This window comes from Phyllostomus hastatus, unplaced genomic scaffold (assembly GCF_019186645.2).
Source record: "Phyllostomus hastatus isolate PE091 unplaced genomic scaffold, TTU_PhHast_1.1 phas_contig_64, whole genome shotgun sequence".
NCBI lineage: Eukaryota > Metazoa > Chordata > Mammalia > Chiroptera > Phyllostomidae > Phyllostomus > Phyllostomus hastatus.
In genome coordinates this window covers 2,095,319-2,113,582 of record NW_025333928.1, presented here as the reverse complement: position 1 = coordinate 2,113,582, position 18,264 = coordinate 2,095,319, and the positions used below count along the sequence as shown (strand labels likewise).

Sequence of the window (18,264 nt, the reverse complement as noted above, 5' to 3'; positions counted from 1 at the left end):
TCTCTAGAAGTCGCTCTGGAGGTGGATGGAGTTAGGAAGAGCTGTGTTCCTCTCTGTACTGCCACTCCTCATGCCAGTAACCAAGACTCCACACCTCCCTCCTCTAGGGAGCTGGAACAAGTTTGAAATGCTTTGATTGCAGCAGTTCCCATTCCTTTCTTCCCTTACTAAAAGAGGTGTAATTGTTCAGGTTAGGTGAGTACCAGAGCACACTCTTAGACTGGGGAAATGGGAAAGGAGAACCTTTGCTAGTGGTGCCTCTTGTCTTTCCCTGCATCTATAGAGCTCACTACGAAAGTTTCCCACTGACGAAGCCAAGAAAGTTTTTTCCACAATGGATCTGCTCTAGGGACTTTGTAGGACAACCCTATTCCTGTCACATGTACATACATGTCCAATATATATAAGCATATACATTTATATAGACACATGCCCATGTGCACACTCAGAGGCCATCCTACATACAGGCATGGGAAGCCTTCAGGGATTCTCCAATGTCCTTAGCACAAAGTCTAACTCCTTATTAGGGCCTCTGAGAGTGATCTGACCCTGCCCACCTCTCCAAACTCGTCACCTACCCTCTTTTTTAGACTCAGTTCATTATCCTCCAGCCTCATGTGTTGTTTCTACTCCTAGAAAACCCCAGGTTTCACCACCTCAAGTCTTTTGTACTTTTTGTTCCATTCCTAGAAATCTTGCCTCATTTCATCTCATAAGGCAGGATTCACCTTTGTCCTCCAGGGCTCAGCCATGAGAGCCTCCTCCTTTAAGAAGCCTTCCCTACAACAAATCAGTAGAGAACATGACTCTCACTCACTTAGTCACTATGAGTAGTGATTTTTCCCCTATATCACCTATCCCATGAAAGCTATCAGGGAACCAGGTCTCTGAGCATCAGCTCACCTGTGACTCTGGGCATGGAGCCATTTTCTTAATTAATAAACCCTTACTTTCTTGGCTGCCAAAAAAAAAAAGAAGAAGAAGAAGAAGACTTCTCAGAATATCCTATTAAACCCTACTGTAATTTCCCATTGTTATACCTTTATTTGTTTCCTGGTAGTAGTTTCCATGATTTATAAATATTTTATTGAGTTTTTACATGTTTAGTTCTTTACTGTTTGTCTTCCCTACCCCTTAATAAGCTCCACAAAGATGGGGATTTTATCTACCTTGTCCATCTTTTATCTTCAGTACCTACTACATGGCAATTACTCAATGAATATTTGTTGATTGAATGAATATAGCACCTATCCATGTATGCATGCACATATATTCATATAATGCATCTATATATTCATACATACCCACATCTATATGCACCTATGAAAATATTTGTTAAATGATGACCTACCTACCTCTGAAAAAATTACTCAAGATAATTTTCAGTGACAGTCACAAATAAATTATAAGAAAAATGAAGAAAACTAAAATAGGAGGAGAAAGTAAGTCAAGTAGTTTTTTAAATGAGTAAATGGGGTAGGGAGCAGAGACAAGAGACTATAATTATTATACCCACAAATAGGTATGTATATTCATATAGGGAATTACTGAAAATGAGCCTTGAACTTAGCTCTGCACTTCCTTAAGTCCACTTGTTACAGGAGTCCTGCCAAACAGTCATTTGCAAAACAGTTATTTAGAATTTCTAACATTTTATAAAAAACAAAATCAGCCATTAAGTTCAGGTTTTAAACTGTTTCACATGCTCTGGGTAGTAGAATGGGAGGAGTGGGGATGGCCTATGGACTGCACAGTTCAAGCAGGAAGTTGGGAGTAAGGGCCTTGATGCCTGTTGTTCTTCCCTCATAAAGACCCTTAAAGCAATCAGCAGCCTTGCCAGGATTCCAGCCTCACCGAGGTATACCAAGCTCTTGGCCTTCAACTCATCTTTTGATAACATCTCTAAATTTCACTTTTTACTCTGAGGTCAATGATATGTTCATGTGGCTTGTCCAGCCCTGCCTGGAGTTTATTCGCCTTCAGTGTAAATTTGTGGTTCAAACATCTCCCATCCACCTTGCCTTCTCAATGATGAGACTGTACTCCTCTCTGCTTGGTAAGTGCTACCTCCTATTCTTAAGCCAGATGTGGGTGGGGTGTGCCTTTGCTGTTTCTTCTGTTTATACCCCAGTTCCTTCCCTCTACCATGATTACAGTAAGATCAGCATTTTGATCTAGAACAAGCAAGCCTTTGGAGTGTACATAGTAGAGCTTGCTTATAGATAGTAGAGCTGTAGAGAGGTGGAAGGAGTCCACATATTTTGGCTTTAGCCTTGATCTTAGATTGATTTTCTGGTGTTCTTGTGCAAATTACCCTATCCTTTCTCAGTTTTAAGTTCCTCACCTGCACAATGGGAGTTATAATTGCTATGGTAACATTGGTTTAGACATCCTGAAGAAGTTCTCTGTAACTGTTTCACATAAGTCAAATTACATTGAATTCTACTGGAAATGACAAAAATATGTCCATTTGAAAAACAACTTTTATTCTACATTTTAAAAATTTTAATGTTGTGCAATTACAGTTTTCCAATTTTTCCCCCATTGCTCTCCCCTGCCCTGCCCACCCCCTACTCCTACAATCAATCCCCAACTTGTTGTTCATGTCCATGGGTCCTTTATACATGTTCCTTGACTAAACCCTCCCCCATTTTTCCCCATTGTCTCCCTCCCATTTCCCCTCTGGTCACTGTCAGTTTGTTCTTTAGTTCCATGTCTCTGGTTCTATTTTGCTCGCTTGTTTGTTTTGTTGATTAGGTTCCACTTATAGGTGAGATTATATGGTATTTGTTTTTCACTGCCTGGCTTAATTCACTTAGCATAATACTCTCCAGTTCCATCCATGCTCTCACAAAGGGTAGGAGCTCCTTTCTTTCTGCTGTATAGTGTTCCATTATATAACTGTACCAGTTTTTTGATCCACTCATTTACTGATGGGCACTTAGACTGTTTCCAGCACTTGGCTACTATAAATAATGTTGCTATTGTTGCTATAATAATGTAATGAACATTGGGGTGCATAGGTTCTTTTGAATTGGTGTTGCAGGAATCTTAGGGTATAATCCCAGCAGTGTGATCACTGGATTAAAGGGCAGTTCCATTTTCAGTTTTCTGAGGAAATTCCATACTGTTTTCCACAGTGGCTATACCAGTCTGCATTCCCACCAACAGTGTACTAGGGTTCCCTTTTCTCCACAACCTCGCCAGCACTTGTTGTTTGTTGAGTTGGTTATGATGGCCATTCTGACTGGTATGAAGTGGTATCTCATTGTGACTTTAATTTGCATCTCTCTGATGGGTAATGATAGTGTGTACCCTTTTATATGTCTATGGGCCTCTGGAGGCAATTGGAGGCAATTTCTATCTCAAAATCACATGTAACTCAAACTCAGAATGGATCTTCTTATAACTTATTCTACATGAACATATTTTCTTAACCCACTTCTTCCAAAGGCATTATAGGTGTAGACAAAAATATAACATGGTGAACAGTTGAGTGGAGACTTTCTTTGGCTAAATATCAATTTGATTTGCTAAGATTAGAATCCAATTCAAGATGCTACATTATATTTAATTATTGTAACTTCTTGGTCTCCTCTAATCTGTGACAGCTCCTCTGTCTTTCCTTGTCTTTTATAACCTTGTCTCTTGATAAATACTGCCCAGTTATTTTATAGAATGTCTCTCAATTTGTTCATCTCATGTTTTCTCATATTTAGATGAGGTAATGCCTGTTTAATATGAATACTCCAGAAGTGATGATGTGTCTTCAGTGCATCATCAGGGTTAAACAGTAAAGACTCTGGTCAAAGTTTACTTTGGTCAGAACCATCTTTCTCCATAGTAAAGTTACAATTTTTTTCTTTGTGTTTAATACGTATCTTGGGGAACATAATTTGACACTATGCAAATATACTATTTCTCCTCAAACTTTCACTCACTAATTTTAACATCATTGGTTAATTTTGTCAACATAAATAGAGTTGTCAAATTTATAGAGACATAAAAAATTGAATTGTGGTTGCCAGAAGGTGGGAGAGAAGATAATGACAAGTTAGTGTTTTATGGGGACATAGTTTCAGTTTTGAAAGATTAAAGAGTTCTGGAAATGGATGATGGTGATGGTTGAAAAATATGAATGTACTTAGTACCACTGATGCAGACACTTAAAAAATTATTAATGGTAAATTTTATGTTATGAATATCTTACCACAATAAAAAATAGAAAAAGAAATCTATGTGGGTAAAGGATCTGGCACATGAAGGCCACTCAGCCAACATCCGTTCTTTCCCCCAGGCCCCTTGCAGACAAAACCACCAGTTCACATTGTTTGCATCTGTTCTACAGGTTTCTACTTTAGCTCAGGTTTCCTTTTCTGGGTTTTAGATGAAATAAGGGAAATAAAAGAAGATGAAAGTGAATTATCTGAAGGTCTGACAAGCCAACAGATCTTCCTCTGGCTGCAAGGTCTGTTCCTCTTTGCCTTGGTGTGGACTGTGGCTGGCACCATCAACACAAACAGCAGAAAGAAATTTGATTTGTTTTTCCGCAACCTAATCATGGGCATGGATGATAATAACCCAAGACCCAGAAGTGTCAAACTCACCAGAAACAACATCTTTCCAGAAAAAGGTAATTCAGTACTTGTTTTTTGTCTTACTATAATTGTTTGGATCCTATGTTCCAAACTCAACAAAAATGTTTGGACCAAGTCAGGCCTTTATAAAAGCCAGGGAAGATTTGTAGCTTGCCTGGGTGGGTTTGCTTCTTCAAGTTGGCCCACGTATGCAGAGATGGGTGGCCCTCAGGCAGGGTCTTATGGGATATTTTAAGTACTTCTTTAATTTGGAAAAAGTTGTCATAACATATTATTTTTTTGCAAAATTACTTATAATCTCCTTAGTCAAATAGGCCACAGAAAACAAAATGAGAACTATTGCCACATTTGTTTTTCTTACTCCCTTCTAGTCCTGTTCTATGTGTTTTCATGGATCATATCATAATTATGGTATGACTATTCCTTTAAATTTTATCCCTGAAATCTAATACAATATTAAAATGTTTGCAATTTTGCTATATACAAGGTCTGTCTAGAAAGTATCCATCCACATACTATGAAAAATTGAGACATTTATTGAAGACTATACAACATACAAGAAACAGTGTACATAGGACAATGATACCTCAGTCTCTTTCAAAGTAGGCACCTTGGGACTTCATTCATTTCTCCCAGCATCTCTTCCCCTGTTCAAACACTGCAAAATCCTTTGTAGGGATCTCTGTCAGCTATCCCATTATATTTTCTTGAATTTCATCAACAGTCTGAAATCTCTTCCCTTTCAAAGGTGATTTTAGTTTTGGGAAAAGCCAGAAGTCACAGAACACCAAGTCTGAGCTATAGCGGGGCTGAGTCATCTGAGTAATTTGATATTTTGCCAAAGAAACTCTGCACAAGATGTGATTCATGAACAGATGCATTGTCATAATGAAACTGCCAATCACCAGTTGCCCATAGCTGCAGCCATTTTTGTCATATTGCATCTCTCAACAGAGAACATTGAGGTAGTACTCCTTATTAATTGTTAGGCTGGAAGGGCATACTCGTGATGAACAACACCTTCCCATTAAAAACCAGTTAACATGGTCTTGATCGTGCAACTTTGCGGCACCTTCTTCGGCCATGGAGAATCAGATGACTTCCATTGGGAGGACTGGGCCTTCTTTCCAGATCACAGCCATAGACCCACCATTCATTCTGGTTATTAGCTTCTTTAGGACATTCTGGTTCATTGGTAGTGGTTTGAATCAAGTCATTAGCAACTGCAGTATGGCACTTCTACTGCTTTGGCAGCAGAAGCTGTGAAACAGATTTTGCCACAACATGTTTCATGCCAAGATCCTGTGTCAAAATCTCAGACAGAGTAGTTTTTGGAATCCCAGATCAGTTTCTAGTTCTTGCACTATCAGTCACTGATCTTTGCTGATTGCAGCCCAAACACAGTCAACCTTCTCAGGTGTTTTGCTTGTTGCAGGCCTTCCAGAATGTGGATCACTATCAACGGATTTTCAACCTCTTTGAAGCATTTGTGCCACACTTTTATTTGTGCTGCACTCATTGCATCATTCCCAAAAGCCTTCTGAATCATCTGAATAGTTTCCACAGAGGAATGTTCAAGCTTAATGCAAAATTTGATGCAGATTTGTTGCTCTACTCACTCAGTCATTTTGAATGTGATAGACACACAGTACACATGCTCACTCAGTGGTGTCTACCACCCTCACTGACTAGTCCAGTGAAGCTGTCATTGTTCATGTATTCACATTCTAATCCACGCTCCTTGGCTGCCACATTACATTGGTATTGTGCAAACAGTTCTCATATTAACAATGGCTGGACTTTTTCAGGACAGACCCCATATATCATCTTCAAAATGATCACTTGAATGATCTGTTAATATTTTCTTATATGTGTGACATCATTTATTATTGAAAGAGGTTTCCTTTTAAGTATCTTTTACTGTTTCTTTCTTACCACCAACCTAATACAATATATAAAATTTAGAAAATCCAGAGAAGGGAATAGAAGAAAACAAAGATCAATGGTAATCCCATTCTCTGGAAATAATCCCTTTTTATTTTATTTTTTTAGTTTTTTTCTGTATTTCTATTACAAAAAGAGGGTCATAATATAAATCTTCCAAATAGTTTTACTTCTTGTGATTATAAAGTACATGAAAGGACCATGAGGGCACTTCCTGGGGTGATGATAATGTTACATATACTAAAATAGATTTGGGTTACACAAATATGTGCATTTGCCAAAACTCAGTGGATATATACTCTTTCCCTAACACACCTGGCACGGTTCATATGATACATGGTCATCTGTCAGAGGAAATGCATGGAGGTCTTGGACCAATCCACTAGTTAGTAATATGTTCATTCTTTTTTCCCCTTTCTTGAGATGGAGGGGAATTTTATTTTTCTTTCTTTTTTTGTTGTGGTAAAAATACATATCATAAAACTTACCATTTTAACCATTTTTAGTTGTACAATTTTGTGGTATTAAACACATTGACATTGTTGTGCAAGCATCACCACCGTCTATCTGCATAACCATTTTTATCTTCCCATACTGAAATTCTACTCTATTTTTTTAACTTTTAAGTATATTTGATCAATTATGTTATTACACTTGTCCCATTTTTTCTCCTCTTCATCCCCCTCTACCCTGCACCCATCCCACTTTCCAACATTCCCCCTGCCCTTAACCCATGTCCATGATTCATGCATATAAATTCTTTGGCTACTCCATTTCTTACACTGTTCCTAACCTCCCCCTGTCCATTCTGTACCTACCAACTTGTACTTTTCAATTCCTGCATCTTTTCCTCCACTATCCCCTTCCCCCTCCAAATGATCTCCATATCTGTGATTCTTTTTCTGTTTTTCGTGTTTGCTTATTTGATATTTAGATTCAATTGTTGATAGTTGTGAATTTATTGCCATTTTAATGTTCATAATTTTGACCCTCATCTTTTTCTTAAATAAGTCCCTTTAACATTTCATGTAATAATGGCTTGGTAATGATGAACTCCTTTAGTTTTACCTTGTCTGAGAAGCACTTTATCTGCCCTTCCATTCTAAATTATACCTTTACTGTATAGAGTAATCTAGGTTGTAGGTCCTTGCTTTTCGTTACTTTGAATACTTCTTGCCAGTCCCTTCTAGCCTGCAAAGTTTATTTTGAGAAGTCAGCTAGCAGTCTAATGAGAACTCCTTTGTAGGTAACTCTCTGCTTTTCTCTTGCTGCTTGTAAGATTCTCTCTTTATCTTTAACCTTTGGAAGTTTAATAATGATGTGTCTTTGGGTCCATCTTGTTTTGGACTTTCTGTGCTTCCGGGACGTATGTGTCTATTTCCTTCACCACATTAGGGAAGTTTTCTTTCATGATTTTTTCAAATAAGTTTTCAATTGCTTGCTCTTTCTGTTCTCCTTCTGGCATTCCTATGATTCAGATGTTGGTACATTTGAAGTTGCCCCAAAGGTTCCTTAGCCTTTCCTTATTTTTTTGAATTCTTGTTTTTTCATTCTGTTCTGGTTGGATATTTATTTTTACCTTTTGTTCCAAATCATTTATTTGAGTCCTGGTTTCTTAGCTTCACTGTTGATTTCCTGTAAATTTCTCTTTATTTCATTTAGTGTAACTTTCATTTCTGGCTGGACCTTTATTATGTTGTTGAAATACCCAATGAGTTCCTCGAGCATCCTATTAACCAGTGTATTGAACTTTGTATCTGATAGATTGCTTATTTCTATTTTGTTTAGTTCTTTTTCTGAAGTTTTGTTCAGTTCCTTCATTTGGGCCATATTTCTTTGTCTCCTCATTTTGGCAGCCTTCCTGTGTTTGTTTCTATGTATTAGGTAGAGCTGCTTTGATTCCCTGTCTTAGTAGCATGGCCTATTTTTTTTTTAAAAAGGGCAGCTATAAATTGAATGGGCAGAGCCTTAGGTAATCGCTAAGGTCAGGCAACTCATGTGAACCAATTTGATGGAGTCTCAGATATGCTGTTTCTACTCCGTGGCTCTGTGTGGGGAAGGGTCCAGAAAAGGGACAATGGCTGCTGCCCAGTATCTGTGGTTTTGTCTGGGAAGAAACTGTCCCCCAGCACTTGCCCTGATTCCAGACACCAGTTTCTTCTGTGTGCCACTGGTAAGCCTCCAACTACTGCCCCAGTGCTGGAGCCCAGAGGGGGTGTCTATATAAGTCCTAAGTCTGTTTCAGGCCCCTTAAGAGGAGATGCCAGAGACTCCTGAGGTTTCTTCCATCACCCCAACCCCCACTGGTTTTTTTCAGTCAGAAGGTATGAGGACTTATCTTCCTGGCACTGAAAGCCTGATCTAGTGGTCTGATGTGGGGCTAGGATCCCTCACTCCTGAGGTATCTCTTCTGATTTTTATCCACCACATGTAGTTGTGGGGCCACCTCTTCCACATCTCTGCATCTCTGTGTCTCTACCCTTCCCAACTATCTGGATCAATGTAACTTCTTTAATTCCTTGGTTGCTGGACTTCTATATAGCCCTATTTTCTGACAATTATCTCCTTCAATTTTAAATGATAGCCTTGCTGGATAAAGTTGCCTTGGTTGTAGTCCTTGCTTTATATCACCTTGAATATTTCATGCTAATCCTTATTGGCCTGAAATGTTTCTGTTGAGAAATCAGATGACAGTCTAATTGGAGTTCCTTTATAGGTAACTACCTTCTTTTCTCTTGAGGCTTTTAAGATTCTTTCCTTGTCTTTAAGCTTTGCCATTTTAATTATGATGTGTCTTGGCACGGGTCTCTTTGAGTTCATCTTGCTTGGGACTCCCTGTGCTCCCTGAACTTGTGTATCTTTTTTCTTCCCCAGATTAGGGAAGTTTTGGTCATTATTTCTTTAAATAGGTTCTCTAGTCCTTGCTCACTCTCTTTTCCTTCTGGTATTTCCATTATGTGAATGTCGTTAAGTTTCATGTTGTCACAAAGGTTTCTTAAACTCTCCTAAGTTTTAAAATTATTTTTTTCTTTTTTGCTGCTTTGCTTGGGTGCTTTTTTTCTACTTTATCTTCCAAATTTCTTCTGGCTCATACTGTGATCCCTTGTAACCTCAGGTTTTTAATTTGATCACTTTCAAACTTGAAAGATCCAGGTAGAAATATTTTTACTATGCTGTAATAATTCTACAGAATACCTGAATTCATAACACTGTTATGTTTCAGTATAAGTAGTGACTTTTTCTTTTTTTAATATATTTTATTGACTATGCTACTACAGTTGTCCCATTACCCCCCTTCATTCTCCTCTGCCCTGCACACCCTCTCCCACCCACATTCTCCCCCTTTCATGTTCATGTCCATGTGTCATAAGTTCTTTAGCTTCTGCAGTTCCCATACTATTCTTGCTCTTCCCCTATCTATTTTCTACCTACCATCTATGCTACTTATTCTCCATACCTTTTCCCCTCTCTCCTCCTCCCACTCCCCTGTTGATAACCCTCCATGTGTTCTCCATTTCTGTGGTTCTCTTCCTGTTCTAGTTGTTTGCTTAGTTTTCTTTTGTTTTTGTTTTTGTTTTTAGGTGTGGTTGTTAATAATTGTGAGTTTGCTGTGATTTTATTATACATGTTTTTTTATCTTCTTTTTCTTAGATAAGTCCCTTTAACATCTCATAAAATAAGGGCTTGGTGATGATAAACTCCTCTAACTTAACCTTATCTGAGAAGCACTTTATCTGCCCTTCCATTCTAAATGAAAGCTTTGCTGGATAGAGCAATCTGGGATGTAGGTCCTTGCCTTTCATGACTTGGAATTCTTCTTTCCAACCCCTTCTTGCCTATAAGGTCTCCTTTGAGGAATCAGCTGACAGTCTGATGGGAACTCCTTTGTAGGTAACTGCCTCCTTTTCTCTTGCTGTTTCTAGGAGTCTCTCCTTCATTTTTACCTTGGCTAATGTAATTATGATGTGCCTTGGTGTGTTCCTCCTTGGATCCAACTTCTTTGGGACTCTCTGAGCTATCTGAACTTCCTGGAAGTCTATTTCCTTGGCCAGAATGCGGAAGTTCTCCTTTATTATTTGTTCAAATAAGTTTTCCACTTGTTGCTCTTCCTCTTCTCCTTCTGGTACCCCTATAATTTGGATGTTAGAATGTCTAAAGATGTCCTGGAGGTTCCTAAGCCTCTCCTCATTTTTTTTTTTGAATTCTTATTTCTTCATTCTTTTCTGATTGTATGCTTTTTTATTCCTTCTGGTCCACTCCATTGATGTGAGATCCAGCTTTCATTCCATTACTATTGGTTCCCTGTGCATTTTTCTTCATTTCACTTATTGTAGCCTTCATTCTTTCATCTAATTTGTGACCAAAATCAATCAATTATGTGAGCATCCTGATCACCATTGCTTTGAACTGTACATCTGATAGGTTGGCTATCTCTCAGTTGCTTAAAAGTACTGGCTCTGGGGCTTTCATTTGTTCTTCTGTTTGAGCCATCTTTTCTTTCCCCCTTTGATCTTGTCATACCTGTTACATGTGAGGGGCAGAGCCTTAGGTGTTCACCAGAGCGGGGCACCCCAGTCTCTGGGTTGTGATGCAGTATGTGGGGGAGAGGTCTGAGAGGGGACAATGGCACTTGCTCCACTCTCCGTCAGACCTCAGTCCCTTCCGCCACTTCCCCTGAGCAAACTGGGCCCCTCTGTTGCCAGTTCCCATGTGAGTGGGCTTGTGCACCCCGTGGGACTTTCCAACAACCTCTCCTGTGAGGCTGGGAGTCTCTCCCTGTGCCTCAACCCTCACAGGTGTTTTCAATGAGTGCCCCAAGGTTCTGTTTCCCAGCACTGTGATCCAGCACTGAGGGGTAGCACTCAGTGCCTTTCTTCACAATTGCCGCCTCGCTGGGTCTGCCAGTTGCCACCCCTCAGTGGGTGTCTTCCAGCTGTGGTGTTGCACACCCAGGTTGCCTTACACACCCAGTCCCAAAGCTCTTTGCTCTCTGCACTCTACACTATGACCCACGCCCAGCTGCCTGACTCCGCCCCTCCTACTGATCTGGATGAACATCTCCTTGGTCCAACTTCATTCAGTTCAATTTTCTATCAGTTCTGGTTGTTATTCTGTTTCTAAATTATTGTTGTCCCTATCTTGGTTGTGCGAGGAGGCACAGTGTGTCTACCTATGCCTCCATCTTGGCCGGAAGTCAGTAGTGACTTTTTCTTATCCTGTCTTTGGTTTGGTTTTGTTCCAATAATACAGTGACTCAGTTTTGTGAACTTTTTCCCTTAATAACAGAAAGCAAAAAAAAAATAATAATAAACCTAAATTACTGATTTGATCCTGTGCTTCATCTAACCTACTGTTTATTCCTTCTGATGTATTATTTATTTCAGAGATTGCATTCTTTATTTCTGTCTGGTCCTCTTTCTGGTTTCTCTGTCTTTTTTCATGCTGTTGAGTATCTTTATACTCATTATTCTAAACTCTATATTGGATAAATTGTTTGTCTCCATCATTTAGTTCTTCTGGAGAATGCCTTTGTTCTTTCATTGGGGCCTGTTTCTCTGATTTCCCATTTTGGCTGCCTCTTTCTGTTTGTTTCTATGTAGTTGATAGACCTGCGAAGACTCTGGTGCAACCCTATGTCAGACACTGCCTGTGACTGGCCCTGGACAACTTCTTTGGAACTATCAGTGATCCACAGCTTTTGGCTCCCACTTCTGGGCCTGAGTGTGTGTGGAAAGAAGTAGACTATGCACCAAGCCCAGATTTTACCATCACTGGTCCCTAGGGAGTGTCAGCTAAAGTCTCAGAGCTCCCATAGAGCCTCTTTTACTTGTAGGCTTTCTGTTCATCTTAAACACTGAAATATCCTCCAGCTGTACTTTTCTACAGCCCAGTTTAAGCTCCACTGGGTGGAGCAAGAGGGATTTCTATGGGTGGGGCTATTGCTTCTCACCAGGCTGATGCCTTATGGAAGGGAGTGCTCTGCCTGAGTAAGATGGTTCTGCTCTATGGGGAATGACTCAGCACAGGAAATCTGGAGGCTGACCCTTCAAATCTCTCCCCTGAGGCACCATCTCAGGCTCTCCTCATATGGCTGTAGTCCACTCTGCCCTCCCTCCACTGAAGCCAAAGGTAAGTGGTTGCAAACAAAAATTTGTGTAGTTGCCCTTTTAAAAGGTCTCTGCATCTCTAGCCATTTCTTCCTGGCAGACAGAAACTCCACTGCTTTTCACAGCTGGATGTTATTGAGGTTCCTTTTCTGGTTCTGGTGCTCTGTGCTAGGGAGACGAGCTTGGGGTTTAGACCCCACACTTCTCAGAGGGAATGTCCCAGTCACTGAAGTATCCAACTATAACTTGAGCTGCTGCCCATGGGAGCCCAGCCAGCCATCTCATGCTGCCATGCTTCCCACCATTCTTGTTGTGGTGATGTGGTTTCTTCTGTATGTCCTTGGTTATAAGGCTTCTCTCAAGCTAGTGTTCAGTTGTTTATTCAGAATGATTTTTCTATAATTTAGTTGTAATTCCAGTTTGGTTCTGGGAGATTAGTGTAGCTTTGCCACCATCTTGGATCTCTAAATTATTATTTTAGAACCTGCTCTTTAGGAACTAGGTTGGAAGTGATTTATCTGAAGTTCAGTAGGTCCTTCATTTTCATGTTAACTCCTTCTGCTAGATTTGGATAAAATTAAATGTCTTTATTTTAAAATAGAGCATATCAGGTGATCCCATTCTTATAAAATCCTTCCTTTCATCTATCTGTCCTTCTACCTCCAATGTGTTTGTCTACTTAGAGAGAAGGCTAGAAGGGTTTTCATCAAAAGTTATTTTTGGCCCTGGCTAGGTAGCTGAGTTAGTTAGAGCATCACCCCAATACACCAAGGTTTCAGGTTTGATCCCTTGTCACGGCACATATAAGAATCCAGCAATGAATGCATAAACAAGTGAAACAAAAAAATCAGTGTTTCTCTTCTCTTTCTCTCCTTTATTCTCTCTGTTTCTAAAAAAAGTTTTTTCTGGATGTAAGGTTTAGAGTGACTCATTGCTTTCTTTTTTGTTGTTCTTTTCAATGTCCCCTGTTTACACTATTAAAAATAATGCATTTGTATACATGGCAACTAATATTTTTATACAAATAATGAAGTCATTACTCTTTAAAAGATGTTGTTCCAGTTTATTCAGCTACTAACAGTGTATAAGTTTCACCACAACTGTGCCAGCACTGGTAGTTATACATTTCAGATACTTCTACCTGGAGTAGTTCAATACCTCAGCTGTGAAATATAAACCTCGTTGTGCTAATGACTTGTCCTGTTTCTCTGCATCCAGGAAGCATCTATGACTTTTATTTCCTCAAACAAGGTGGTGGATATTGGTACACATGGACAGAGTATATCACCAAAGAAGAGGAAAATATCCCAATTAATGCAAAGGTAAAAGAGAGAGATAGGCCATGGAACTTTGATTTCCAAAATGACCTGAATCCTCCAAGGTAAAAGAATTAATACCATTTCTGTGTTAGCATTTTAAAGAACTTTCTTTATAAAAAGTTCAAACAGAGGCTGAGTCTTCGAAAGCATGGGCTTTAGAATCAGAGAGACCCAGATTTCTTACTCAGCCTTCACCCCTGCCTCAGTTTACTCAACTACAAAATAACAGGAAAAAAAGGAGACTTGACTTGGGGTAGTGAACACACTACAGTGTACAGGTGATGTGTTGTAGAATTTTGCATTTGAAACCTGTATAATTTTGTTAATCAGTGTCACCCCAATAAATTAAATAAAAAGGGAGAAAAAATAAGAGAAAAATGTTTAAATGATGGTTGCAAGAATTGAAGATAATATACATGAATACATGGCACATACTGTATGCTAGATCAATAGTCGTTGCTGTTCTGATTAGTATCATTATCAATAATGTCAAGTCGTCATTATTCTACCTCTCAGATATCTCAGCCAGAAAGGATCTTGCCTTTTTTAAAAATCCCCAGAGAAAGATTTCCTTGATCAGAATTCTCAGCAAAACAGGTTCTGATTAATAGGTTTTCTGGTTAGCAGATGATGATTCACTGACAGTTCTTATTCATTTCCTCATGGAATATTTTTCTGGGTATTCATTTTTAAGGCTTTGTGTAGTATCTGGTCGATACAATTTATCTTTCTGGGTGATGGCTGATTGTTCAGGTCCTGCGTGGAATATAGGTAGTGGATGGGAAAGTGGGACTATTGACAGCCAAGTCAAATAGCAGGCAGAATGTAGCTGCTGGTGTTGAGTTCAGGGCATATCCTGGGGGGCTGAGTGTTATGAAGAACACCCCACCCCCCAGCACTGAGATCCTAAACTTTAATTCTCATTAAAGAGCTTAGTCACCTGAAATCCAGGGGTTTCAAATCTTGCTGAATTCATGCTAATAAAAGAGCTTAATGCAGAAAATGTTTTCAGTTCTGCTGCAGATTTTTCCCTTGTCAAACAATTGTCTTAGTCCCTGACAATAAAAATCTATGAAACCCAAATTGCTTTAAATTCCCAGTCTTAGTAGCAAAATGGGCTTCTGGCACCTGGTTCTGCATTTGGGATCACTTACTGGCTATGTAGCTTTAGACAAGTTAGAAGCAGTCCTCCAGCATCAGTTTTTTTTTTCCATCTGAAAAACTGAGCTAATAACAACATACCTGCCTCAGAAGGTTACTGGGAAGGCTACAAGGGATAATATAGGCAAAACACCCTTAGTTCAACACCTGTTAATTCTTTTCCTCTCCACTGCAATTCCCTTGCCCTGTCTGACCTTTTTTCCTTTGATCAAGTTACCTACCAAAGAAGCTAAGCCTTTGTATACAAGCACACAACGAGCCACCATGTTGCGCACATCAATCTGTCACCATGTGCATAAACCACAGTGTGATGGTGCTTCCTGTAGCGGTGCAGCAGAGTGGCCCTATGTTCCCTAGCCTTTTCCAGCCTAGACATATACAAAGACTTCAACATAAGATGTACATCTTCCTGTCCTTTCCTCTACCCCCATGGAGGGAACAAATGGGACCAAATGACTGATGAAAGGGTTTGGGTTAAGAGAAGGCAAGCTAAGGTAAGATGTTCTACCCAAAGTAACAGGGATGCCAGGAGCCCAATACCAAGCCTTTAGAGTACAATTGGGGTCTGAATGCCAGGAAGAATGTTACAATCCCCATATTGGAAAAGGGGTTATGAGGGGGTAGATCTTACAACAAAAAATTTGGATGTTGAGAAAGGCCGATCAGGAACAAGCACAGGGAATGGGGATTGGGGGTCACACCTAACCCTTCTCAGTCAAGAACATGAAGGCAGACAGGATGGTTCATAGCAATGGTCTTATAGGGCAGCAGCTATAGACCCATTCTTATTGTAACTGGTGTTTATAATATAACAGTTGAGTAGTTAAGAATATAGACTTCGGTATCAGACAAGTTGAGATTCAAATCCTTGCATTTGCATTTACTTGCTGTGTTACTTGGTCAAGTTGCAGAAGAGGTCTTGGCTTCAGTTTCCTCATCTACAAAGCAGGGACAATAATGCCTGTCTTTAGATGCATGATCTCATTTAATCCTTAAACCAGCACAATGAACTAGGTGCCGTTATTGCCCCATTTCATAGATTAATAAACTGAGGCCCCTGGAGCAATTTTACTCAAGGTAAAAAAGATAAGAGATGGAACTGAATAGAAAGTAAGTATTGAGCTGAATCTTGTGAATGCCAGGACCAAGACCCAGCCTCCTGGGCCCAGTACCAAAGCTCTTCCATGTCTTTGTGGTACAGGTCTCAGAACTCATCATCCCCACAGTGGAGACAGCCCGGCAGTCATTCTTCTTGAAAACCTATCTGGACCATGAAATTCCAATGCTATTTGTGGGACCCACAGGCACCGGCAAATCAGTCATCACCAACAACTTCCTTCTTCGCCTTCCCAAAAATACCTACTTGCCCAACTTTATCAATTTTTCTGCCAGAACTTCAGCCAATCAGACCCAGGATATCATCATGTCCAAGCTGGATCGAAGGCGGAAGGGCCTCTTTGGGCCTCCCATAGGGAAGAAGGCAGTGGTATTTGTGGGTAAGGCATTGGCCTGAATCTGAACTCAACCAGATCCTTCCACTCTAGACTACAGCAAACCAGAACCTCCCTTTGTGGGGCCACTCTACAGTCCTTTATCTCTCTCTGAGAGATAAAATATTTCTAGTTAACATAATTTAGTATTTTTTCCTTCCCTTCCTCTTTTCCTCCCTCTCTATTTGCCTCCTTCCCTCCTTTTCTCCCTTCTTTAATTTTGCCTTTTCTTTTGTCTCATTTTTTTTCATTACCAAGTATTTTTTGACCAAGGACTACATGCCATATTTTAAAAGTAAGACAGTAACCAGAAGGGAGGTGGGAGTGGATATTGGGGGGGTTAGGGGGAAGGGTTGTCGAGGAACAGGTATAAAAGACATGTGGACAAAGCCAAACGGATAGGATTGAGGGTGGGAGGTGGGGATAGCTGGGCTGGGGGGTGGGGAATGGAGACCACTGTACTTGAAGAACAATTAAAAAATAAAATAAAAATAAAGGTAAGACCTGGTCCAGGCCTTTGTGCCTGAGCTGGGTTTCCAGTGTCTCCTGAGGTAAAGCTGAGCCCTTGGGTCAGGCAAGTTTACCTCACAGTGAGATGTAGTTCCAGAAGAGGATTGTGGTATTTGCCCTCTTACATCTTCAAAAGCAACATACACTCTGATGAGATCCTTATTCCATTTTTTGTCAGATAAATATGTTATCAGTAAATAAAGAAATGCAATAGCTGCCAAATAAATATTTGTGAAATAAGCACATTGATGCTTCCCAGGATTTTACCTGTTTGCAAAGCACTTCCTCATTTATCTCAGTTGAGCCTCACAACCCTGTGAGGTTATTACCATCATTATCATTTTACTAGTCAGTTAATTGAGGCTCCAGAATGTTATATATATTCCCTATTCAGAGTCAAACGTCTGGAAAATTCTGGAGCTGTAAGCCAAACCCAGGTTTCTTGGTGCCAAATACATTTTCCACAAGAGTGCTCATTTAGGTATAGTAGTGTCCAACTCTTATGAGTTATTTCATTGTCTTTCAAATTCACATATTAATAATGAATATTATATGAATTTATATCCTTGCTAGATAAAACCAGCTTTTTAAAGCCAAGGATCATGTTTTATCTTATTTTCCATTTTTCTTTCTTCCTTTCTTCTTTCTTCCAACCTGTTTTTTTTCTTCCTATTTTAATGGTATATCCAAAAGCAGTTTGAGTAGTGAACATGCAGTACAATATATAGATGATGTATTATAGAATTGTGCACCTGAAGCCTAAATAACTTTATTAACCAATGTCACCCCAATAAATTCAATTAAAAATTTTTTAAAAACAGTTTAAGCTTTGCAGCCAAACAGATCTAGGTTCAAATCTTACTTTTTAACCCTATGTATATTGTGACTTAACTCCCATGACCCTCAGTTCCTCACTTCTAACATAAAGATAAGAGTGTCTTCCTTACAAGTCATTATTTGGATTAGATGAGATAATATATGTTGAACTCCTAAAATGTTACCTGACACAAGCTGGGCATTCAATTAGTATTTTGTTAGAGAAAAATTAAAAGAGTTTCAACTTTAATGAATGCCTTCTTTGTGCACAGACTTGTGCTCTTGGAGAAAGTCGGTTCCTGCCCTCAGGAAAATCACA

The 18,264-nt window shown here is 39.5% G+C and overlaps 1 protein-coding gene across 1 annotated transcript in view; it reads left to right on the top strand.

The window, feature by feature from the left end:
- DNAH3 (dynein axonemal heavy chain 3) overlaps window positions 1-18,264 on the top strand; it is a 222,912-nt gene that overhangs the window by 143,664 nt on the left and 60,984 nt on the right. Inside the window, exons 41-44 of the mRNA XM_045848935.1 lie at window positions 1,927-2,056; window positions 4,388-4,633; window positions 13,868-13,971; window positions 16,331-16,625. Coding sequence (XP_045704891.1) covers window positions 1,927-2,056; window positions 4,388-4,633; window positions 13,868-13,971; window positions 16,331-16,625 — 775 coding nt within the window. The remainder of the gene's footprint in view (window positions 1-1,926; window positions 2,057-4,387; window positions 4,634-13,867; window positions 13,972-16,330; window positions 16,626-18,264) is intronic.